The 23,616-nt window shown below is 57.3% G+C and overlaps 1 protein-coding gene across 1 annotated transcript in view; it reads right to left on the reverse strand.

The window, feature by feature from the left end:
* Positions 1–244: 244 nt before the first annotated feature.
* Positions 245–23,616, reverse strand: part of Itpr3 (inositol 1,4,5-trisphosphate receptor type 3) — a 69,506-nt gene continuing 46,134 nt past the window's right edge. Inside the window, exons 19-58 of the mRNA XM_038342901.1 lie at positions 22,580–22,831; positions 22,342–22,486; positions 21,583–21,724; positions 20,919–21,118; positions 20,169–20,298; positions 19,695–19,752; positions 18,323–18,488; positions 17,372–17,536; positions 17,220–17,294; positions 16,708–16,833; positions 15,133–15,255; positions 14,844–15,044; positions 13,631–13,882; positions 13,374–13,499; positions 13,162–13,287; positions 11,479–11,599; positions 10,984–11,174; positions 10,692–10,840; positions 10,501–10,609; positions 10,328–10,418; positions 10,072–10,241; positions 8,579–8,753; positions 8,281–8,462; positions 7,950–8,150; positions 7,730–7,840; positions 7,292–7,387; positions 7,078–7,179; positions 6,882–6,968; positions 6,358–6,468; positions 6,084–6,276; positions 5,845–5,970; positions 5,472–5,644; positions 4,931–5,095; positions 4,352–4,544; positions 3,835–3,939; positions 3,631–3,758; positions 2,918–3,083; positions 2,324–2,484; positions 1,233–1,394; positions 245–946 (exon numbers count right to left, since the gene is read on the reverse strand). Coding sequence (XP_038198829.1) covers positions 878–946; positions 1,233–1,394; positions 2,324–2,484; positions 2,918–3,083; positions 3,631–3,758; positions 3,835–3,939; positions 4,352–4,544; positions 4,931–5,095; positions 5,472–5,644; positions 5,845–5,970; positions 6,084–6,276; positions 6,358–6,468; positions 6,882–6,968; positions 7,078–7,179; positions 7,292–7,387; positions 7,730–7,840; positions 7,950–8,150; positions 8,281–8,462; positions 8,579–8,753; positions 10,072–10,241; positions 10,328–10,418; positions 10,501–10,609; positions 10,692–10,840; positions 10,984–11,174; positions 11,479–11,599; positions 13,162–13,287; positions 13,374–13,499; positions 13,631–13,882; positions 14,844–15,044; positions 15,133–15,255; positions 16,708–16,833; positions 17,220–17,294; positions 17,372–17,536; positions 18,323–18,488; positions 19,695–19,752; positions 20,169–20,298; positions 20,919–21,118; positions 21,583–21,724; positions 22,342–22,486; positions 22,580–22,831 — 5,824 coding nt within the window. The 3' untranslated portion in view covers positions 245–877. The remainder of the gene's footprint in view (positions 947–1,232; positions 1,395–2,323; positions 2,485–2,917; positions 3,084–3,630; positions 3,759–3,834; positions 3,940–4,351; positions 4,545–4,930; positions 5,096–5,471; positions 5,645–5,844; positions 5,971–6,083; positions 6,277–6,357; positions 6,469–6,881; positions 6,969–7,077; positions 7,180–7,291; positions 7,388–7,729; positions 7,841–7,949; positions 8,151–8,280; positions 8,463–8,578; positions 8,754–10,071; positions 10,242–10,327; positions 10,419–10,500; positions 10,610–10,691; positions 10,841–10,983; positions 11,175–11,478; positions 11,600–13,161; positions 13,288–13,373; positions 13,500–13,630; positions 13,883–14,843; positions 15,045–15,132; positions 15,256–16,707; positions 16,834–17,219; positions 17,295–17,371; positions 17,537–18,322; positions 18,489–19,694; positions 19,753–20,168; positions 20,299–20,918; positions 21,119–21,582; positions 21,725–22,341; positions 22,487–22,579; positions 22,832–23,616) is intronic.

Below are 23,616 nucleotides of genomic sequence, written 5' to 3' on the forward strand. Positions count from 1 at the left end.
TCTCTCACTCCAGCCCTTCAGAGATACGCATGCCCAGGTAGGACAGCAAAGCTGTAGCCACGCTTGAACTGGGCGCAGCATGTTGGCACCAGGTAGGTTCTGCGGAGGGCTACAAGCCACACAGGCCACCTTCACTGCTTGAACCTCATGCTCCTGTTAGGTCTCACATCCTACAGCAGCCTAGTGGATCAGCCTAGGGAACCAGTCAAGTAACCAGAGATCTGGTAGGCATTGGGGTACAACATGTGGCAGTTAGGATCCTGAGCCTGAGGGGAGGTCAGGCTGCCAGGGCACATTGGCCTCTGGCACCAACTGTGTAGGAAGTGGAGTCCCACTGGTGGACTTGGATTCTATTAATTTATTTAAGGCAATTAACACATTAGTTCTCAGGACATAGGACTTATAAAACATGACACCAAAAAGGGAAAAACAAAACACCACTTTCACACGGCCAGTCCTTGTCTCTTGCCTATAAAGCCATCCATCCTGAATCATCAGACTTGGACAGGGCCAAGAGTTCAACACCCTGTCCCCAACAGGCACAACAGGGTGGCATGACCCCTGGAATAAGTTAAGTATCAAAGCCCTAAGTAGCTAATAACAGCAGGCTAGCACCTTCCTGAGGCAGGAGGAAGGCAGGAACAGCCACAATGTAGTGCTTGGAGATGAGAGGCAGCCGCGTGTAACCCCTGCGAGGACCACTGAGCAGTGTCGGTCACTGCTTCCAGGCGCAGCAGCCTGGAGGACCTAGTGTCCTCTAAGGCACTAAGGTAAACTGAGTCTCTTCAAGGGCTCTGAGCAGGACTGTCGGCTCTGCAGCACCCCTGCTGGCAGTGCTCTTTGTGGTGGATCTCCTGAGGGGCTTCAGTGGCTCTTGTCAGCGGCTCATGCAGTTCTGCACATCCACAAAGCCCAGACGTTGCCTCCGTTTCCGCTGCTCTGTCATCTGAGGTAAACAAGTCTCATCAGGTGACCTAGCTCCCTTCTCCGCGGCATCATGAAAGACTGCATCTTCCTCTAAGCGCCCAGCTGCCCTTCAGATAGACACCCCTAGCCCCCAGGGTGCCCTCGACTGGGCACAACTGGTAAATTACTAGAAGAGCTATAAGGCAGCTGTGGCTACGTGCAGAGGAAGACAATTCCTGCCACACTGAACCCTTGCAGGCCCCTCCTGGCCACTGAACAAAGGGCCTCAGGTGGAGACGCTTAGGACCCCGAGGTCGGGAACTCACCTGCTCCTTGAGCTCATTGAGCTGGGCGGTGAGGTGGGACACCAGCTTCATGGTGGAGCCAAGTTTCTCCTGCAGGATTCGGATCTCATTCTGCTCACCCTCGCCCTCGCTGCTCACCAGGGACATTGCGCGCATCCGTGGGAACCAGTCCAAGTTCTTGTTCTGGAACAAAGTGCTGGGGTCAAGACCAGTGAGGCGCTGCACAGGGAAAGCCACACCCTTAACCAGGTGCCTCGCAGGGAGTATGTCATGGGTAAATTGGAACTGGCCTGGGACTTCCAGGTCCAGCAGACAGGAGGAAGCCAGAGGTGGGCTTCCACCGCCACAGCAGGCTGCCTTTCGTGACGTGGCCCTGTCCACTAGTGCCGTGTGCTGGTATCTGCCCACTCCTGCCACAGCCAGGGCGCAGGGAGGCCAAGATCCAGATCGCTTCCTCATGCAAGGAAGACAGAGCTACACAGACGGCAACTGTGTGCATACCCCATGCAAGGAAGATAGAGCTATGTGAGCCAGGCCCAGCACACATGCCGAGGAAGGAAAGCCATGTTTCCCAGGAAAGAGGCATTAGTTCCCTATCACAAGCTGTGAATTCTCAGACCAACAGATAAACCCCTTGAGACAAAACTTCACTGATGCCATGACTGGAAATTGGAAGGATTATATTTAATTCCTCTAAGCCTCGTACCTTTAAACTTCTCTAGGCTCTCTCTCAGATTGGGACAATGCTGGCTTTCGGAAGCCATTCTCCCTCACTGTGCCTTCTAAGAGCCCCTGTGGGGGTCAGCATCCCTTAGTGGGGGTCTTCCCCGCTCCACACGGCTCTGCACTGCTGTAGAGCAGGCTCCTCCTGGGCTGACGGGTGCTCTATGTGTTCTGTTTCGCCTCCCACCAGCAGAGTGAATCCCGTGGCAGCTGGCTGTGAGCAAGGTCGTGCATAGCCAAGGGCTGGCCCCAGCTGTGTCTCACTCCCTTTTTGGCCCAACAAGCGTTAGCAGCTGTCAACCCTCACTCAGGCAGAGGCCAGCAGATGTCGCATCTCCTCCCAGGTTGTGAAGCTGCAAAGCCAGGCCTGAGGTGGCGTGGACACTCACCTTGATCATCTGGGCCACGTAGCTCTCGGGGCCCGTGTAGTCGGTCTTGTTCTTGACGCGGACCAGCACGATGAAGTACAGGTAGTTCCACATGTTGTGTTCCAGCTTGATGTGCTCCTCGAAGGACACGGTCTTGTTGTCAAACTTGTCCCTCTCCAGACCTAGGGCACAGGGAGGAAATGAAGTCACTGTGGTGACGGCTTCCCACAGCTCACCCTATTAAAGCTCCCACTGCTCGGCCATGGAGATGCCATCCCTCCTGCAGAGCAGCTGCTTGAGCCCAATGGCTACAAGAGTCCGCCCTGCAGGTGACCCCTACTCTTTGGGCACTGGTTGCTGGGTTTGGAAGGAGCAGTGGACTGAAACCAGAAGCCTAAGACCACAGTGGCCTCAGGTTCCTCTTGTGGAGGCCCAAGGAGTTGAAGCAGTGGTTTCCCACGTCCTAGCACAGCTGGCTCTGCTCCCCCCATCCTGGGATGGGCCAGCAGCCATCCACCCGTACGGGAGCCTTGGCAAGGGTGGAACTGGGGTGGCCAGGGCGTCCAAGCCTCCAGCAGTGCAGCATGAAGCAGGCAGGAGATGAAGGGGCCTCACCACAGATGAAGCACGTGGTCTTGAGGATCTCCTCTTTCTTCTGCTTCTCGCTGCGGAGGTCAGCGAAGGTGTCGATGATGACCCCAAAGATGAGGTTCAACACGATGATGATGACAATGAAGAAGAACAGGAGGTCGTATACCACCCGGGCTGGGAAGAGGGACTCCTGCACAGCGAGGGGCACCATGAGGACAAGCCCCAAGAGAAAAGTGTGTGGGAGCTTAAGGATGGCAGTGACGTCATCTGTCAATAGAAGGAGGCCCTGCGCGGACATTTGGGAAGGGCTGCTGTGTGTGGCGGTTTGTCCTACAAATGGGGTTTGTTCCTGCCTTTAACTTGGTTAAAGGGAATGTCAGCCTTCAAAATGCCGAGCCTCACACATTCCAGAGACTTCTCCCAAACAACTGGGAGTTGGCCTAGGCAGCCAGCAGCCCTGTGTCCAAGTCCTGAGACTCCTCACAGCTGACTCAGTGTCCTGCCCCACCCTGCCCGCCCTGTGGTCTGAGGAAGGCGGAAACTGATGCCTGGTTCACACCTTCCCAAGCCTCAGAGCCAAGACCAAGGTCGCTAAGGTGTCCCTTGTCCACGGTGAGCCCAAGTGGGCTGGGGTGGGGAATCGATAACTCTGGACAGTGTCACAGAAACTGAGTATGGGAAGGAGGGAGCCCAGCTGCTGCCTGGCTGGGGCCCAAGGGCAGGGCAGGGTTACTCACATCTTTGGAGGGCTTGCGGAGGATATCACCCACGCCACCACCATTGCGCAGTCCATGGTTCATGACAGTGACGATGCACATGAGCAGAGTGTCACAGGCCCGCTCAGTGCTGTCCAGCTCCTCGTCCTCTGTGGGTGGTCAGTAATGCTCAGACCTGGGCTGCCCATTCTGGCCCATCCCATCCTGCAGGTGTCCCAGCCTTACCGTCTAGGATCTCAGGCACCGAGACCTCCGAGACACAGTCTATCTTGTCACCACTACATGTGCCCACAAATGTGGCAGCTCCATGTGGCATTCCCAGGGTGCTGGCTGGAGGTGATAGAACAAGATCACAAGGAGATACAAATGTCTGTCTGATCTTAGCATATCTAGTCTGTCCTGAGACATGTCTCTGGGAAGTACCCCCACCTACTGGCTCACACTAAGGCCAGGGAGGAACTCTGACTCTGGGGGCCTGACCCCAGGCCCCTGCAGACACCAGATTCTGCATGAATGGCCAGTCTACCAGGGCTTCAAAGGCTCCGCCTACCCCTCAGACTGCAGTGAACTAGAGCATGCCTAGGGATGCAGGTTGGTGTAGGCTAGATGATCCCAAAACCCAACAGGAAGAGGACAGGAAGCCTGGAGAAATAGGCATGCCCTGTCTGGTGCCAACAGTTACCTGTGCATGCCCATTGTCACCCACACACACCACCCACCCCAGAAAGGAAATCCCCAAGACCTCTGGAGTGGTTCCCAGGCAGCCGGTCCACCTCCAGAATGAAGTCATCCTTGAGGAAGAGGAACCCAACGATGGAGAAGAGGTAGACCAGGATGAGGGCCAGAAGGGCAGTTAGCAGGATGGAGCGGCCATTGCGAGTCACACTCTTGATGACATTAAACAGCGTCTCCTCACGGTAGATGAGGTCAAAGAGCTGTAGGAACAGTCCCTTAGTGAGTCAGGCCCTGCTAGTGGAGCAAACTGGGAGGTTTCTAGAAGAATCTGTGGTTCTAAGTACAGGGGAGAGTGAGTGGTGTTGTAGGTGAGTGGCCAGCAGTCACTCTGGAAGGACAAGGATGGCAGCTCGTACTGCACTACCAGGGAAGGACTGTTTCTCACAGAGCTGCTCATTTCCCCTGTGATTCTAGGAGGCGGAGCTGTCTTGAGGCACAGGGCAGAGAAGAAACCTGCTTAGAGTTACACACTGTTCAGGTCAGGGGTTGGGGAACAAATGCCTGGTCTGGCCAAGCCCAGGGCACAGGTGGAGGCTTGCGAGAGGCCAGAGTTGGGAGCCCCGTCCCAGCCCAGCTGCAGGCTCACCAGGATGCTGTAGAAGAGCTCATGGGCAAAGAGGCCCAGGACGCTGGTCAGGATGTAGCCTACGTGGTACAAGAACTCCATGTCCATGACCATGGCCTTGTAGCCACGGATGAAGGTGCCACGGTTGCCCACGAAGCTCACCACAAAGACGATCTTGTTGGTCAGCTGGATGCAAAGGGCAGGATGCGGCGGTCAGCACCCCATCCTCAGCCCTGCCACCAAGCCCATCCCAGAGGCTAGTTCTGAGGAATGAGAAGTGCTGGTCCCACTTGTGAGAGGTGCAGTATCAGAAGTGGCACACGGGAAACCGAGGCTCAGGTGAAGCAGGCTGGAGCATAGAAGACCCCAGTCTTACAGTGCTGGCTTAGGAAAAGTCCTTCCCACCTCTTGGGGAATAATAAAACATAAGTGTGATGTCCTTCTGTGCATTGGCGGGCAGTGCATTTAATGCCCAAGGCAGCCTGAGTTGTGGGAGAAGCACAGAGCAGGCCCGAGAATGGTAGAGGTGAGCAGGGTGGCCAGAGGACCCCACGGCACTCACATTGAGGGCACCCAGGATGTTGAGTGTGGGCCCAATGCCCAAGTAGTAGATGGACCGCAGGATGAGCGCCACGATGAGGGGGCGGACACTGTAGCGCTTGGTGAATAGCGCGGCGATGGAGAAGCAGATGAGGATCCAGAAGAGCAGCGAGATGAGTGGGGAGCCCAGCACGCCTAGGGGCAGTGGGCAGGCATAAGCTGGCCCCAGTGTGAGTCCTGGAGCCCCCGGGCCTCCCCTAAGGGCCTGGTAGACCTGCTGCACCCTGCCTCTGGCTCACATACCCACAGACCACTCCCAGGAGGACAACCCATCTGTCCCGTGAGCACACTTACCCCGTGACATGCAGAGGGCCCACAGGGCAGTGCAGCCTCACCTGTGGACGCCCCCTCTACATAGGGGTAGAAGAAGGCAATGATGATATTGATGAACACAGCCAGGTTGAAGGAGATGCTGCCCCACAGTGTCATGCGGCGGGAGAACCAGTAGATGAGCGGCATGCCTGTAGAGACAGTATGGTGTCAGGGCCCAGACAGCCCCTCTGCCTGAGAAGACAGTATGGCGTTAGGGCCCGGGGAGCCCCAGGAAGAGGAGGGGGCGCCCCCTGGTCCTCACTGCGAAGCCGGCGCTGCCACTCCATCTCGTTATGCAGGAAAGAGGATTGGTCGAAGAAGTCGCTCACTTTGCTGCCCTGCTCATCCTGCTCAGTGGTGGTGAAGAGCCGGTGCTTGGTCTCCTCTGTCAGAAACTGGCAGATGCCGGGCACGGGGAACACAATCTGCTCCATGCTTCGGTCTTGCCGCACAATCTGATGGGTTAGGCGACACCTGGTCACACTGGGCAGAGGCCCTCACCGCCCCCAGCTCACACCCGGTGTCCTCTGCCTCACCTCTATTTGCGAGGTATGGTTCTCATAGTAGGCCAGAGGGTCTTCTTCCTCCTCCTGGGCAGGCACCGAGGACTTGAGCATTTGGGACAGCTGCTTGTTGTTGAGACTGAGCTGGGGGCAGAGGTGGGGACACTGGGTCAGCCCTGCAGCCATCCAGAGTGCTGCTTGCAGGGGCGAGCAGTCAGCCAGCCCAGACATAGGCCACTCAACCATGATAGGGGAGTTAGTGCCCTCTTCAGCCCTACCTGAGGTCCTGTTAGAACATTCCAGACATGCCCCAGATGCAAAATCTTGCTTTCATGTCTACATCAAGGTTACAGCACCACACCCCAGTCTAGCTGCAAGTCCCACTCACAGCCTCTAGGCTGGCGTCAGAGGAACACAGCTTGCTGTCTCCAGCCTGCTCCTAACTTATCCCGCATTCCTGTCCTCAGGACACAGCTCTGTTCCTTCGCTGACACCAATCCATCCAACCCACCAAGGCAGGCTCCACCTCTAGACTCTCAGCCTGGCACCTGCCGTACCATGGAAGAGATGCCCTCAGCCTCCTCCTCCTGGATGCGCCTCACAGGCTTCAGCAGGTGCTGCAGCTGTTTGTTGTGCCTGGAAAGCTGCAGAGGGCAGGACAAGACAGCTGTGAGCACTGCTGCCGGGGACAGGACAGGACAGCTGTGGGCACTACTGCAGAGGGCAGGACCACGGAGGGGCAGGGCCTGGTACCTGAAGTGCTAGGATGTAGATGTTGTGGCCCACTTCACGCGGGCTCACCTCTGAGTTCTCCCGCTCCTCTTCCTGCAGGTAGGCCTTCTTGATTACATCTACCTGTGGGGCAGGGAACAGCAACACTTGCTGTTTGTCATACCCACTCTTGGGGTGCTGACCCCATTCCCTGTACCACCCATGCAACCCTCTCTTGCTGCCAGCCTGTCCTCACCAGCTCCTGGGGCCGCAGGCTGATGAGGATGCGCTCTGCATTCTCACTATCATGCCGACTCTCCATCAGAGCCAGGAGCAGCTTGGAGGCATTATCCTGGGCGGGTACAGGAGGCAAGCCGAGGCTAAGGACCCCATCATGGTCCCTTGACTTCCTCACACTTTGCTCTCAGGCGCTGGTATGCTGAGAAGTCTCCAGTGTATCAACCCCAGCCAGCCTCACCCGCCCTGGGCAAACATGTTTGAGCTCCCAGACACCCCTTCCCCCAACACAGAAAGTCCTCAGGGGAACCCAAGATGACTATGAGGTCTGTTCACACATGTATTCCTGTGTAGCCAGTGCCACCTGCACACGCACAGAAGAGCCCGCCCATGCAGCACACTCTAGCACATCTGCTAAGCACCATGTCACTCGCAGGAGCACACCACCCGGCCCCACCTTGAGCTGCAGCACCAGATCCATGCGGTACTTGCAAAGTGGGCTGATGTCATTGAGAATCAGAGCTGTGATGATGTCGATGCCATTGGATTCATGAGTCACAATGCAGGTCTGACGGAGGGGGAGGCGGTGGGAGACGCATCAGAGTCGGGTGGCCCTGCACCCCTGCCCCCTCACTCAGCTCTTTCACAAGCACCACTGCCACCATGAGGCTGCTCACCTGGTTCTCATGACATGGGCCCTGGCAGTACTCGGTGAGGGTCTCCAAGGTCTGGATGACCAGGCCCACGTTGTCCTCGTTGATGTAGAGCCCCAGCAGCCCCAGCCCTCCCGTGGTGCTGCCACACATGATGTCCAGGAACTGGAGGGTCTCGCACACCAGGTTGTAGTTGGTCTTGTTGTTCTGACAGCGCAGGAAGTTCTGTGGAGCACAGGCAGGGTGGGCGTGGCACGGCAGTCATACCCACCAGGAGGACATCAGTGCCAGCGGCTTTGCCAGGGATGTTGGCTGACTGGAGTGGGGGACAGGCAGGCGCAGGCGGGACACTCACCTGGAGGTCACGGTTGTGATTCTCACACAGCAGCTGCAGGAAGCGCAGGATGGGCCGCATGATGAGCACGGCGGTGCCCATCTCGTTGCTCTGCACGCGCTCACCCATCTCGTGCCCCCGGTGCAAGCTGGGGCCCAATGAATAGCGGGAGGAACTAGGCATGGAGAAGGATGCCACGCGGCCTGGGGGGCAAGGCTTGATAAGGCTGCAGCTACTGGAAGCCTCTCCCTGTCAGTGAGACCCCTGGACCCTAAGGTCTTGTCCTGGGTCCCCCATACCAGGTCTGCCTGGAGCTCACCTTTGGTGGTGGGGTCTGCTGGCTCACGGTCCTCGCGAGACTGGCTGCCAAGGTCACTCATGTTGACAGCAACTGTGGACTTGGTCTCCTGCTGGGCTCGCTTCATGCGGTCATGCAGCACCTTGAAGAAGCGCTCCGACTTCTTGTCACTTGTCATCAGGTTGTAGAAAGATTTCTGGAGACGGAAGGGAGGTGTCAAGCAGCCTCAGCACTGTGGCCAGCTCTGGGTGGCCATGGTGAGCCTCACAACCCTAACCTGAAACCGAGTGGTGGCTGATGTAATCCTAACCTAGGCGGTGGCAGCAGGAGGATCAGGAACTCAAGGTCCTCCCTGGCTACTTACTGAATTTGGGAGCAACCATCACTCAACGCAGAGGAAGTCTGGGAGGCACGTGTACCCTGAGACAGAAGCTAGGGATGGACTTGGGACCCCAGCAGTTAATAGGGGAGGCCAACCTGCCATGACCACAGTGCTGAGGAGGGAACACTGTGGGCTGCCTTCTGCCCAACCCCTGCTGGCCACTGCCTCCAGGAGCTGCCCCGCATTGCAGCGAGAGGGAGCCCTTGGAGGTCCGAGTCCTGTCCTTCCAGTGCATTCACAGCCTTCAGTGGCTCCATCTCCCTCGGAGGAAAAGCCTCAGCCACTCAGGGCCACGAGGCCATGGGAGAGCCTGTAAGGCCCCAGGCCTTCCCTCCTCCAGCCCCGCACATTCTTCCCAGGTCTGTGCCTCTGTCCCCTAGGCTTGCCCGTCACTGTTTGTTGGTTTCCCCTTGTGCTAAGGATGAAACCTAGGTTACCAGTGCGCTAGATCACCAGCTCTGTGGCTTATTTTTTAATTTTTTTCTTTTGAGACAAAAGTCTGTCAGCATAGCCCTGGCTGTTTGGAACCTGCCATACAGACCAGGCTGGCCTCCAGCTCAGAGAGATCTCGCCTGCCTCTGCCTCCCGACTGACCGCTGGGTGGCATGCACGGCCGCCTATTGTTTCTTTATTCTAAGGACAAGCTTGAGTGTCAGTACCCAGGCTGCCGTGAAGTTGCTCTGGAGTCCAGGCAAGCCCTGAACCTGGGATCCCCTGCCCACTGGGCCCAGCCTATGGCTCCCTCTAGCCCAGCCCTGTGTCCCGCACTCCATGTCTGCTGTCTCAGGTCCTGCTGCCCACTGTCCGTGACATGTTTGCTGCTGAGTGCTGAAGAGGCAAGTGTGAATGACGGACTGAGTGAGTGAATGAATGAATGGGGTCAGAGGAGTTGGGGCTTTGGAATAATCAGGCCTGGGCTCCAAAGCTGAGGAGGGTGGAGGAGAGGAGGCAAGGACGAGCCTGAGCAGACACCGAGATGCCAGAGTGGTGGCCCTAGTGGGACAGGACAGAGTCGGTAGAAGGCAGGCCTGGGTAGATTCAGAAGGTGGAGCCCACCACTGTTTGTCCCCAGCACCCAGGCCTGCAGCCTCAGCACTGCCATAGAGGAGGCCTCTCCGCTTTAGCCCCGCACCTGGATCTCAGTGTTGCCTCCGTCCAGCAGGCGGATGGCCAGGCCGATGCTCTCCTGGAAAATCTTCTCATTCTTTGTGCTGGTGATGAGATCGCAGACCAACTTGGTGGCCCCCTCCTTGTCCAGGCGGCACTGGGTGGCTGCGATGGCTGACCAGTCCTGGTCTGGGCCTTGGGGAGACGCTCGTATGAGAGACAGTGGTTGGAGGCAGGAGCCAACCACGCAGGGCAGGGCGGGGCTGGTCCATGACACTGACCAGAGCCTGTGGGGTCAGGGAGCTCGCCCCGGGAGCTGGACTTCCGATTCTGAAGGTAATTCTGCAACAGCATCTTCCGCAGCTGGTTGCCCTGGAAGGTCAAGACGAGGTGCTTGGTGAGCAGCGTCCTGCGTCCCGAGTCCCCGCTCCAGCCCGGTGCTGTCGACACTCACCCGGTCCCCAAACTTGCTCTTCTTCTGCAGCATCTGCTGTAGCGTGCGCAGCACCTTCACGCACAGCTTCTCCTCCGACTCCATGAGGCCCTTGGTATGACGGATGAGCCTAGAGCAGAGGCGGAGGCTTCAGGGGCCACCCACCCCAGGGTGGCCCCAGACCCAGGTCACCACAGCCCTCCCCTGCTCACTTGGACAGGAAGCCCCCACTCTCGCAGCGCTGGTAGGCCTCACTGCCCTCCAGAAAGAGCAGCTCGGGCCAGTGCAGCATGTCCACCAGCACCGAGAGCTCAGCCTGCACCAGCGGCTTCAGCCGTTCTTCTAGGGCCGTGATGATGTCCTGGGAGGGAGGGCAAGGTCACCAATGACCAAGGTGCGACCAATCCCATCCCCCCCACACCACACACCACCTGAGGGGCAGGGGCAGCAACCCCCTCCTCCCCAGAGCAGGCCCAGCCTAGGGGCCCAGGCAGCCACACCCACCTGCAGCTTCTCGATGATGTTCTTGTAGTCCCACTGGTTGGCGGTGGGGATAACGCGAGGGAAGGTCCTCGTGGCCGTCTTGTAGTTGGCAGCACTGCGTTGGGCTGCGGCTGCACAGCTGCCCCCACTGCTGAGCAGGGCACTCATGTGGGCATCCAGATCCATGGGCAATAAGATGGCCCGGCTCTTGGCTACAAGAAAGGGCAGAGCTGGAGGACAGGATGGTATGGACAGCTGGGCCAGGCTCAGGCTGCCACACAGGGGGCAAGGAAGAGGCAGGCAGGCATGAGTGTCGCCTGTGCCCCCCAACACACAGGAGACCCAGCACCACTTCTTGCCTGGATCACTTGTAAACACATCAGCAAAAGAAAACAAGAGCAACTCCAGCTGGCCGCGACTGCCCTGGGTGACGTTCACACGCAGGGATAAGGTGGTAGCTATGGGGTTGGCATCCCCAGCAGGGCGCACTGGGAAAGGTCCGGCATGGGTACTCACCCACCATGGCGAGGGTGCGGACACAGGCCTCCACGGAGCCTTTGTGTTGCTGCTGCAGCCACGGACACTCCAGCAGCCGTGTGGTGGATTGCAGCAACTGCACCACAATTGTTTGGTGTGTCTGCAGGAGAACAGAACCGGAGGCAGCTCAGCCACCCAAGGTGGGGCACGGGCACCCTCACTACCACCATATGCCTTTGGTCTAGACAGAAAGCCACCAATTCATTTAGCACTGAACAACCTCCCTGACCGTACAGGGCCGCCACGTGAGAACTCCCACAGCCACACACATACACACACACACACAAAGACTGAACATGGTGGCACACACCTTTAGACCCTGTTCTCAGGAGGCAGAGGCAGGCAGATCTGTGAGTTGGTTGACCCAGTCCCAAAATACAAAGTACAATTATAAACCAAACAAAAAAAATAATTAAAGAAAAGACAGACTCTGGGCTGGTGATATAGCTTAATAGGTAAAAAGGTGTGTGTCGTGCAAGCCTGGTAACCTCAATTTGATTTCTAGAGCATAGGTAAGGATAAAAAAATGACCTGACTCCACAGCATTGTGTCCTGACTGCTATATGCTCACCCCTTATCCAGCATGCACGCACACGCACACACAATAATAATGCTGATGCATTCCAAAGGTCCATTTTATTTATTTATTTATTTTTTGATTTTTCGAGACAGGGTTTCTCTGTGGTTTTGGAGCCTGTCCTGGAACTAGCTCTTGTAGACCAGGCTGGTCTCGAACTCACAGAGATCCGCCTGCCTCTGCCTCCCGCCAAAGGTCCATTTTAAATTCTACTTTATCCCATTCTACAACTAGTCTGAGGCTCTGGGGGAACACATACCTTTTATCTTCTTTTTGAGACAGGCTGGCCTTGAACTCAAGACCCACCTGCCTCTCCCTCCCAAGTGCTGGGATTAAAGGTGTGCGCCACCACTGCCTGGTGTCCCTAACCTTCTATTTACTCCTCTCAGAGCTAGCCTGGTGCTATTGCTGGTCTTGAACCCATGGTTGCCACTTCCACTGGGTTCTTCTCCATCCTCTGGGTTTATAATTTAGGCAGCGCCTCGGAGACTTCCTCAAGGAGACCTGGGACCCTGCCGTGGCTCTCTGTGACCCAGGTCAGCCCCTGCACGGTGACGCCGGTGAGACATGGGGCTGCCTCCTGCCCAGCACCCACATGCACCTCACACCCAGGCCCTGCACTCCCGGCAGCCTGACTGAGGGATTCCTGTGTTAATCTTGTCAATCGCACGGGACCTCCCTAAGTCAGTGTGGAGTGTGTCCATGGGGTTTCCAGAAAGATGGAAGACCTATCCCACACATACGCTGCACCCACCCATGGGGTAGAACCCCAGCGTGAATAAAAAGGAGAGGGTAAGCTGAGTGCCGGTATTCACTGCCCTTTGCTTCCTGTGTGACTGTGGATGAAGTGTGACCAGTCACCCCTGCTCCTGCTGCCAGGATGGACTGTACCCCTCAAACAGCCAGCACTGCCCCCATTCCTTAAATTGTTCCTAGTCGGTTACTTTGTACCGTTCCCACTGTCTATCCTGACCCACATCTGGGGCGTTTGTTACACGGAAGATGACTGATATACTGTATTTTGCTGCATCTTCTTGTGTTCAGGAGAGCCATGAGAGTGGCCATGTTTGACGGGGGCTGCTCACCTGCAGCGACGTGCTGTTCTCTGAAAACGGGGAGCTGAAGAAGGCGCTGATGGTGTCCAGGACCACGGTGAGCACGTACTTCTCTAGGGTGGGGTCCGCCAGACGCTTCTCCCGTTTGTTGCAGACCTACGAAGGAGAGTCATACGGGGAGATAGAGCTATGTACGGGTCATCCCTCCACCCAGAAGCCCAGCCCTGGCCCCCGGAACAGACCAGAGCCATGTCCAGGGTGAAGTTCTCGAAGAGCGTCCAGATGTGGTTGCTGGTGTAGATCTCCTTCATCTCCACCTCTGTGTCCACGTAGCAGTGGTTCACGAAGTTCACGTACGCCATCTTAACCTGGGCAGCAGGCGAGGTGTGTCAGCAGTGCCTGCCGACTTCCCCACCATCCCTGTCCTCTGCCAGTCCCCCAGCGTGGCTACACCGCAGCCGTCTCCCGGCTCTGCCCTCCTCACAGCCCGAGTGCGCACCTCTGTAATGCAGTCCTCATGGGTCACCACAGACACCACGTCCTCCAGAGGCAGCAGGGAGGTGCACTTGATCTCTGTGTAGACGTTCTTGCCCTCGGCACAGGCGGCCAGCAGGTCCACCAGGGAGATGTGGTACATGAGGGGGCTGTGGTCCTCCACGCCGTCTCGGGCTGCCTTCATCATGTCCAGCAGATGGGCCAGGGAGGCCTTGTCATTGTAGAACACTACCACGTCGTCACCCGCGTTGGTCAGCTGTGATGGGAGGCGGGTGCCAGTCAGAACCCTGGCCCAGCAGCCCCAGGCACCACCTCTATCCTGTGCATGTCAGGGTAGGTGGAGACCATGACCCCAGCGATGACTTGATACCCATTTTGAAAGTTTTGGTTTCTGAAACAGTTTATATAACCCAGGCTAGCTTTGAAATCACTATGCAGCTGAGAATAACCCTGAACTCTTTTTTAATTGTTGGCTTTCACTTATTTTGTGCATATGGGTGTTTTGCCTGCATGTGTACAGTACCCACAGAGGCCACAAGAGGGTGTTGCATTCCTTGAACCCTGAGTTACAGATGGTCATGAGCCAGGGCTAGGACTTGAATCCAGGTCCTCTGGGAGAGCAGACAGTGCTCTTAACTATGGAGCCATCTCTCCAGCCTGACTCTGAATTCTTGATCCACATCAGCCTCCTAAGTGCTGGGGTCACAGGTGGGAGCCATCTTGCCTGGCTTCCTGCCTAAGTTTCGGGTTCCTTGACTGATGTGTCCAGCCCTTTTCCTTCAGAGACCTTGGCCATAAATCCAGAAAGTGTCCAAATCCCCTCAGCCTGCAGAATGTGCACTGGACTGAGGCGTGTTCCGCCTCTCTCCTCCCCCTCAGTCAGTGTTACCACAGCCAAAGTAGAATGCTTCAGCTGTAGCATCTCATGTGACATCACTGTCTGTCCCTGCCCTCCCCAGCCCACCGTGAGATACTACCAGGGAACAGACCTCCCAGACTGGGATCAAGGCTCAGCTCCTGCTCTCCCTGTTTTGGGTGAGCGGATGTTTGTATGTTCCCACCATGCGCCAGGCCCAGAAGCCCAGCTTCTCCCGGCCCTGACCGATTCTGAAGTGCGTGTTGTGTCCCGAGGTCTACTAGCTTCCATTCTCCCTCCCCAAATTCTCCCAGGCCCCGGGACCCGCCGCCCAGCCCGCCATGGCCCAGGCCGCCCTCACCTCGGTCATGATCATGTCCTGGCACTTCTTCACGTACTTGCCCTCGGCCTTGATGACCGTGTGCAGGAAGTCCAGGTACTGCACGTGGCGCCCGTGAGTGGCCAGCAGGTGCACAAAGTGCTGCAGGACGGGCTCGCTGATCTCCGAGCACAGCTGGTAGTTGTTGAGGAAAATGTGCTGCATGGTCTCGGCCTCCAGGAGCTGTGGGGGCAGCGGAGGGCCGTCAGAGAAGGGTGCGGCCCATCGGGGACCCTGCGCCTGCGCTGGCGCCCGCCCATGCGCGCCTCACCCCGGGCGTGAGGAAGAGCTGCAGGTGCTTGTGCAGCAGAGCCTGGTTGCCAGGGTTCCCGGCGCAGAACTTCTGCAGGAACTGGTGTGTGTAGCGCAGGATCTCCAGCATCTTGTTGTCACTCTGTGTGCAAAGAGAGGCTGCTGGGCCACCAGGGAGACACGCACGCACGCACGCACGCACGCACGCACACAGGCAGGCCTGGGTGGCTGGCAGTGGTCAGGACCCAGTAAGTCGCTAGACCAGGGTTAAAAAGCATAGGGAATGGCAGGTGTGGCGTACTCCTTTAATCCTACAGCACTCAGGAGGCAGAGGCAGGTCAGTCAGTGTCCGAGTTCGAGGCCAGCCTGGTCTACAGAGTGAGCTCCAGGACTGGTTCCAAGCTGTAACCGTTGTTATGGGAGGGCCCGGCCCACTGGGCAGTGCCAGCCTAACCAGATGGTCCAGGGTTGTATAAAAAGCAGGCTGAGCGAGTCATGGAAGCAAAGCCAGCAAGCAGCACCCTTTCCTAGCCTCTGCTTCAGATCCTGCGCACTTCCTTTATGATGGGAGATAACATGCGTCTCCTGTATGCTCTGGGATTCAATAAACCCCCTTATCCCCAGGATGCTTTGGGTCCTGGTCTCTGTTAACAGCAGGAGAAAGCTAACTAGGATGCCTCTCTAGCCTGGGTGATCTGGGTTTGACCCCTAGAACCCATGGACAGGTGGGAGGAGAGAACAGACTTGTCTGCTGTGCACACAAACACACACGTGTGCACATACATTAATTAAAGTCAGGGTGCAGCCTGAGAGACTTGTAAGATCAGCTCAAGGCACTGGCTGCTCTTGCAGAGGACCCAGGTTCAACTCCCAGTGCCCAGACCAAATGGCTCACAACCATCTCCAGGGGACCTGACACCCTCTTCTGAACGCCACAGAGCATGAACACAAAGCATGTGCACACACACACAAATACTCAAAAATAGTCAGCCAGGGTGAGGGGCTGAGGGTCAAGATAGAGGCTAAGTGAGGGAAAGAGACAGACAAGGTATCGTGGACCCTTTCCTAGCGCTGTGACCTTTCACACAGTTCCTCATGTGGTGATCCCCCCACCATAAAATTACTTTTATTTCTACCTCATAACTATAATTTTGCTACTGTTATGAATCACAATGTAGATGTGTTTTCTGATAGTCTTAGGTCACCCCTGTGAAAAGTCCCTTGATCCCCCACACAGAGGTTGAGAACCACTGGTCTATATGGAGCTGATAGACAAGGTTAGCGCAGGAGGGGAAGGAGGCTGAGGTTGTGGTTAATCAAACTCAAGGGCTGTGTAGCTCAGTGGAAGGATGTGTGCCTTACATGAGCAAGGCTCTGAGTTTGATGCCCAGGACCACTGAGAGAGGGGGAATGGGGAAGAATAACGTCAAGCCAAATCAGAGCAAGAGGTGTGTGTGTGGGGGGGCAGTATCAAACATTGAAGCAACCGAGGAGCTTCAACCCAGGCTGGCTTGGCAAGGGGCTGGCTTGGCTGAGGCTGGCCCAAGGGCTACGGTACGCTGGTACAGAGCGAGCAGGCTGGACGCCAGGTCACCTTGTCATAAGGGATCTGCAGCAAGTCCAGCATGACCTTGTGGGCATCCATATTCTTCAGCAGCCTCTGCTGCTTCTTCCTCATCTGCTCCCCGACCCCGCACATCTTGTTCAGCCTCTCCAGGATCTGCAGGGGAAACACGGAGATAAGAGCCTGCCGCCTCCTCCTCAGGGTGCCCCCTCCACCTGGTCTGCCGCAGGGACAGAAGAGGGGAAGGCCTCTGGGCTGCCGCTGCTGAATCAGGTCATCCCTGCAAACCAGCGTATCACTAAAATCCCATCATGCCCCTAAAGGGAAGAGCAACACGGCCGTGAAGTGGAATCTCATTAAATTCCTTCGGCTTTAAAATAACTCTCAGGGCCTTGGCGGGGCTGTTTGGAACATGCCAGAAAGCTGGGAGATGTCTGGCTGCAGGACCCAGAGGGAGGAGGCCCTTCTGAGTCAGGTTTGAGCCAGCTGCAGGACACTTCCTGCCCCTCGCCCGCCCGCCCACCCACACCCTTGCCACTCACGCCCTTGACAATCTGGTAGTTCTCACTGCTCCTCTCCCCGTGAGGCTGCAGAAATCCCTCCTCATCCGAGGGCCGCTGAGGACACAGAAGACAGAGTCATCCGGGTCCCATCACTTTGGCGCACCCTGTTTGGCCCCCAGAAGCCAGCTCACCTCCTTCTTGTCCTTGGTGGCGCCCGCCTCCCCCTCCTCGCCCTTGCCGCTGCCCTTCTTGTCCACCCACAGCTCTGACTTCTCCACCATCGTCCGCAGCCGGTCCAGCTCTGACTTGATCACCTTATAGTTCTCCACATCCTGGGCCGAGATCAGCAGCTGGACCTGCACAGGGAGGGTGTAACCAGGCTCGTGGGGCACATGTCCCCACGTCTGCTGTCATGCAGGGAGCTACAGTGCCCTCCCTAGACAAGGACCCCGCCCTATGTGGTCACATCCAACCTCCACCTGTTACAGCCCCTCCTCCAGGAAGCCCGCACTCCCCACCCTGTGCCAGCACATGGACTGGATGTGGTTACTGGGATTCGGGTCACACACCACTGTGACCTGTCACTGGGCCACTCAGATGCTGAACAGGCAGGGAGAAGCGCTGTTGGGTCACTGAACCCTGAGTGGAGAGACCCAAACTCTAAGGACCGGGGACCCGCACCGGTTCCTCCTCCCTCTCGCTGGGCCCGAGCCTCATGGCCTCTTATGTGGGGCTGGGAGGGTGCACTGGGCCATGTTCTTTTCTCATGCAGGGCTGAGGAAGCATCACGTTACTGAGGGAGTTGGGGGAATTCTGGGAGAATTCTGGAGAATTGAATGCGAGCTGGTGCCAAGGGGCAGTTCATGAGCACTTGCTAAATGCCTGTCCTGATCAGCAGGCATCTCACGGGAGGCTGTCAAGGGGACATGATGCCACAGTCAGACACCAGGCAGCTCAGTGAGGGAAGCCTGCAAGCCAGACTTGGTAGGGATGGTGTGCCTAGAAATGAGTTGGGCCGGGAGGTGCCAAAGGTGGCTGAGGCTGGATTCTTCCCTGCAGGATTTGAGCAAGGCTAAAAAGTCCTTAGGTGAGCCCACTGCCCCCATGAAGTCATGAGCAACTCGATCCCTGTGGCCCCTCACCTGCTTGAAGGTATGCATGGCCTCCTGGCGCTGGCTGAAATGCTTGAAGAGCAGCTGCAGGGCTCCGGAGACGAGAGGCGCATAGTCGTGCATGGTCAGATGCAGCAGCACACGCAGGAACATGCGGCCACCTTCATCGTCCACTTCTAGCATGCTGCTGGTCTTCCTGCCAGCACGGGTGGGCAGGAGTGGGAGGGAGCCAGTGACTGAGGGCATGGATGTGCTCTGCCACTGCAGCAGAACCACATCCTGGATGCCACTTGTCCACCGCAGCTGACTTTCCCCGCCCGTGCGCATAGAATCACTGCCCCCCACCAAGGGATCCGCGTGTCTCCTGGGCCCCCAGCCCAGATCTGGATTGCAGAAACCTTTTGTGTGAGATCTACAGCCTCCCCCTCACCACCACAGAGGACACCAGCTGAGCCTGGGGGATTGCTACCAGTAAAAACCAGATATTTCTGCATCACCTCAGAGTTGTTAATGACAATTGTGAATTGCCATGAGCTGGAGTCACGCTAATTACACCCACCCGTGCAGCTGCTACTTAATGAGCTAATAAAGAGCCACGTACGTACGTACGTAGCTGCTACTTCCGATTCATTTTCTTCAGCATTTTGATAACTGTTTCAAGGCATTTTTCCTTGTAAATTTATGAGCTTTATTTTATGAATCTAGCTGTACTATTACTAATGTGTTCCAGTTTATTTTTTGAGACAGGATCTCATGTAGCCCAGGCTGGCCTCAAACTCACTCTGCAGGGAAAGGTCCCCTTGGGCTTCTGATCCATCTGCCTCCACCTCCTGAGTGCTGGGGTTACAGGTGTGCAATGCCACACCTGGCTTATGCGGTTTGGGGGATTGAACCCAGGACTTAGGGATGCTGGATAAGCACTCTACCCACTGAACTGAATTCCCAGCACCTATCTGATGAAGACAGTGGAGTTCAGAGAGGAGATCCACTGAGTGCGGGAGACGCTGAGGAAGGCTGGCGCCCAGCGGCGGAGGTTCTGAATGACTCATGCACTCCAGCACTGAGGGGTGGGGTGGGAAGCACCATGCTGCAACACCCCCATCTCACCCTGCCGTGAGCTCTGCTGAACACAGAGGCACGGCTGCCCTGAACGAAGGTGGGGAAGCTACCAGAATGACTAGGAACTGGATTTACCCTATGCCATCTATAACATAAGGGATGGGAAAGTCAGGGAGGGTCAGAGCCTGTAGCAGGCAAGGGTCTTCTGGGGGACACAGTGGAGGGAATGCCCAGCCCTCAGTCTCAGGAAACCCAGGTTGTCCAAATAGGGGGTAACATTAAGTCTTATGTAGACAACCTGCCCCCAACCCTGAACCTGAGCCCACCTCAACCCCAGCCTCACCCTACTCCAAACATGGCCTCTGCCTGCTCCCCGATGCGGTCCAGATTCATGTTGGCAGCTGTAGGAAGAGTGACAGATGTGGGATAGTGAGAAACTCAGGTGTGGGGAGGTCCAGACCAGCCCAGATGCTCCCGCTGTCTCTCTGCTTGTCCCCCGCTTTGTGAGAGCACAGAGCTTCCAGACTGAGAGCATAGGGCAGGACGCTTTAGCAGCCCAAGGAAGCCCAGGCTCTGGCCAGCTCCTGGTGGGATATGACCAGGACCCTAGTCAAGTCCTGGCTTCCCTACTCAGGAAGGGTCCCTCCCCTGCTCCTCACTGTGGCTTCCCCACTTGGGAAGGGTCCCCCCCCCCCCCGCTCCTCACTGAGGCACAGTGAGGGACAGATGCATTTGGGGAGGGGAAAGGATGGGCTGGGGAGCTGCAGACAGCGGCAGTGGCAGGAGACAGCGGGAGGCGGCAGGAAGCAAGGCTCACTGGTGGAGTCGAAGGCGGGTGCCGTGCCGTCAGCCCCACTGTCCTGCATGGGAAACACCTCCACAAACTCCTTCTTGAAGACCGACAGCAGGTAAGAGATACGGTAGTCCAGGCGCACATTGAGGATGAACTGGACAGACAGACAGACAGACGATGTGAAGACCAGTCTTCCCGGGAGCCCTGCTGCTCCAAGATGGGTGAGGGGGCCCCAGAACAGGCTCTAGCACCCTGCCACTCAGGATGCTCCAAGGTACTGAGACAGTAATCCTCTCCCTGGCTCCTGATCCAGTGATGGTCCCCTCCTCTCAGCATAAGGCAGTGAGCCCCTCATCTGCTGCTCAGTCCCCACACACACCCCAGGCCAGACAATGACTGGACACACAGAGATTCCCCAGGTCAGCTACTCTGCCAGCGGCCCTCTCCAGGACAGAGAACTGAGGTACAAAGACAGTGTTTGGGGACCTGTGACTAACCTCTGTCTTCACAGAACAGAAACCCCACCCTTTCAATTTCCTAAGGTGTTCGCTCTGCCACCCTCATGTCCTCTGGTCACAAGGACCTCATCATTAATCCCTCTATAGGGAGCAATATGTCGGTTGCTCGAGTCCCCAAGTAATGTCAGTGCTGCTGGTCCAGGAGCCTTGAGGACCCGTGGGCTGAGCTAGGTAACACAGCAAAACCCCCACCCAACAAAAAACACCAAGGGCTCCCCACCCCCACCCTGGGGCCTCCCACCCACCTGCCCAGCACCTGCAGGATCTCCAGGATCTTCAGCTTGGTCTCCATCACTACAATATCTTCATTGTCCTCAAATCTGCTTCTGTCCAGCGGCTCAGGGACACCCGCCCCAGAAGGCAAGCTGGAGGCACCAAAGACAGACTGCTTGCGGCTCAGCACCATTGTAGACATCATGTGTCCCACGCCCTGGATGGACCGCCGCACATTCTTGCCTGTGGGTCACAGAAGGGGTCACCAGGGTCTCTGCTGTGGGACAACAGCTAAGAAGGGACAGGGTCAATCCAGGTAGGCTTGGGGGGAGGGGGGACTTTACACCGAGTCTGGGAAAACAACGGACCAAGGCAAAAGCAAGTGGGCAGTGCAGAGATGAGTGAATTCTCTGTGTGAGGCTGAGAGCCACGACAAAGAAAGTGTGAGGGACTGCGGGGACACTGTGCCAGCAAGGCTGAAACCAGGGACCAGACCCCAGCAGGATTCAGATGACTCTGTGTCCTGGGGTATCAGGGAGGCTGCAGAGAGCTCCTGTCCTCTCCGCACCCTACTCCACTCCAAGGCTAAGCAAGATCCCGGAGTGTCAGGGCACCTGGGCCAGCAGGATGGAGGGGGCTGGTGGCAGGGCCAGGAAGCAGGTAGCGCTAGGGGCACCAGGAAAGAACTGAAGGGGGCCACGCCTCACCACCGGGCTCCTCGTAGGCCTGCAGCATGGCCGGGGGTGCCTGGACACAGTCAATGATGCCCAGCAGAGTGCGTGTGAGCCGCAGCAGCTCGCTGAAGCTGTAGAAGCCGAAGTAGATGAGATTGTGCGCCAGGCTGACCACCTGTGGAGGGGGTGGGGCCAGGTGAGGGTGAGCAGAGGCGTGGCTTTGTGGAGGGAACAGACAAAGGCGTACAAAGGTGTGGCTGGGGGCGGGGGAGGGAGGGTAAGTGGAGCTGGTGCCCATGGTGGCGGTGGGGTATGTGTGGTTTTGTGGGGACAGGATCAACACATCCAGGTGTGGCGTTGTGGGGTTAGAACAGTGTACTGGGGGCCATGATTTTCAAGCTGGTGATTGTTCAAGGGGAGAGTGGCTGTTCGGGTCCAGACAGGACAGAGAAAACCATTTTGCAGGGATGTCCGGAGGATGGAATCCCCAGGAGGGCAGCGCCCGGGAAAGGCAGCCCCTGGCTGACGGGTTGAGTGGACTCAGCCCAGCCGCTCTCTTCTGAGCACTGAACTCCAGGGGAATCTGTTCACTGGGGCGCTTCAGCTATCTACAAGATTCCCTGGTAGACCAGGGCACCAGGAAAACGGGGTCATGGATCCCTGGATGTAGACCAAGGCCCAGGGAGGTGCAAACCACAGCCCACTACCCTCCAGCCCCACAGACGCGGCCCACTGCCCGCCAGCCCCACAGACGCGGCCCACTACCCGCCAGCCCCAAAGCACCCACACCACCTCAAAGGTGAGTGTGTTCTTCTCCTCATTGGCAAAGGGCACGGCCTCGCTGACCACATTGTTAAGGTAATCTTCCACAAACTCCATGGTGCTGGCAAATTTGTTTTTCTTGTCATCTCGGGAGGCGTTGAGATTGGAGTCATAGCTAGAGATGGAAGGAGGTGGCATGAGGGGCCCCATGCCCTGCCCCAACACCCTGTGCCTCTCCCCTGACCAGCCACCCACCCTCCAGACTCACTCCTTGATTGTGATGGCCGTGGGGATCTCTGTCCAGAGGCGGGCAAACTTGACGGGCGTCACCAGCTCCTGGGGGTCACGGTCCACATGCACATGCAGCATCAGGTGGCAGAAGGAGGCCCGCAGGTCGAAAGGCAGCATCTCATCCGCCATGCACAGGAAAAGCAGGTCCACGCCCAGCTGCTTGGAGATCTCGTCGATGGCCAGATACTGGCGGTCCAGGCACATGCGGGCAAAGAGCTTCAGCTGGTACCTGCAGGACACAGTGGGTCAAAACAGCGGCTGGGCCAAGGGCAGCAGGCAGCTGTTGGCTCTGGTGAGGACTCCGCAGAGTGGCAGAGGAAAAACACCTGACAGAGAGGACATCTCTCCCCCTCCTGGTAAAGGAGGCAGATATTTTCCAACTCAGCTAGGGCAGGAAGCAGGTGGCTGGGAGATGGGAAGAGCCCGCTAAGCCAAAGGTGTGCAACAGAGATGAGAAGGGTAACAGAAGCTTCACTCTGGGTGACGTCACACATCTTCCTTCTCCACACACTGCGTTACCCTCTCAGGGTCCTGGAGCCAGGCCACCCTGGGTGTGCACCATGGTCATACCCCAGGAAAGCCAGGCCACCCTGGGTGTGCACCGTGGTCATACCCCAGGCGAGCCAGGCTACCCTGGGCGTGCACCGTGGTCATACCCCAGGAAAGCCAGGCCACCCTGGGTGTGCACCGTGGTCATACCCCAGGCGAGCCAGGCCACCCTGGGCGTGCACCGTGGTCATACCCCAGGCGAGCCAGGCCACCCTGGGTGTGCACCGTGGTCATACCCCAGGAAAGCCAGGCCACCCTGGGTGTGTACCGTGGTCATACCCCAGGAAAGCCAGGCCACCCTGGGTGTGCACCATGGTCATACCCCAGGAAAGCCAGGCCACCCTGGGTGTGCACCGTGGTCATACCCCAGGCGAGCCAGGCCACCCTGGTTGTGCACCGTGGTCATATCCCAGGCGAGCCAGGCCACCATGGGTGTGCACCATGGTCATACCCTAAGCAAGGCCT

Source organism: Arvicola amphibius, chromosome 9, assembly GCF_903992535.2.
Source record: "Arvicola amphibius chromosome 9, mArvAmp1.2, whole genome shotgun sequence".
Lineage (NCBI taxonomy): Eukaryota > Metazoa > Chordata > Mammalia > Rodentia > Cricetidae > Arvicola > Arvicola amphibius.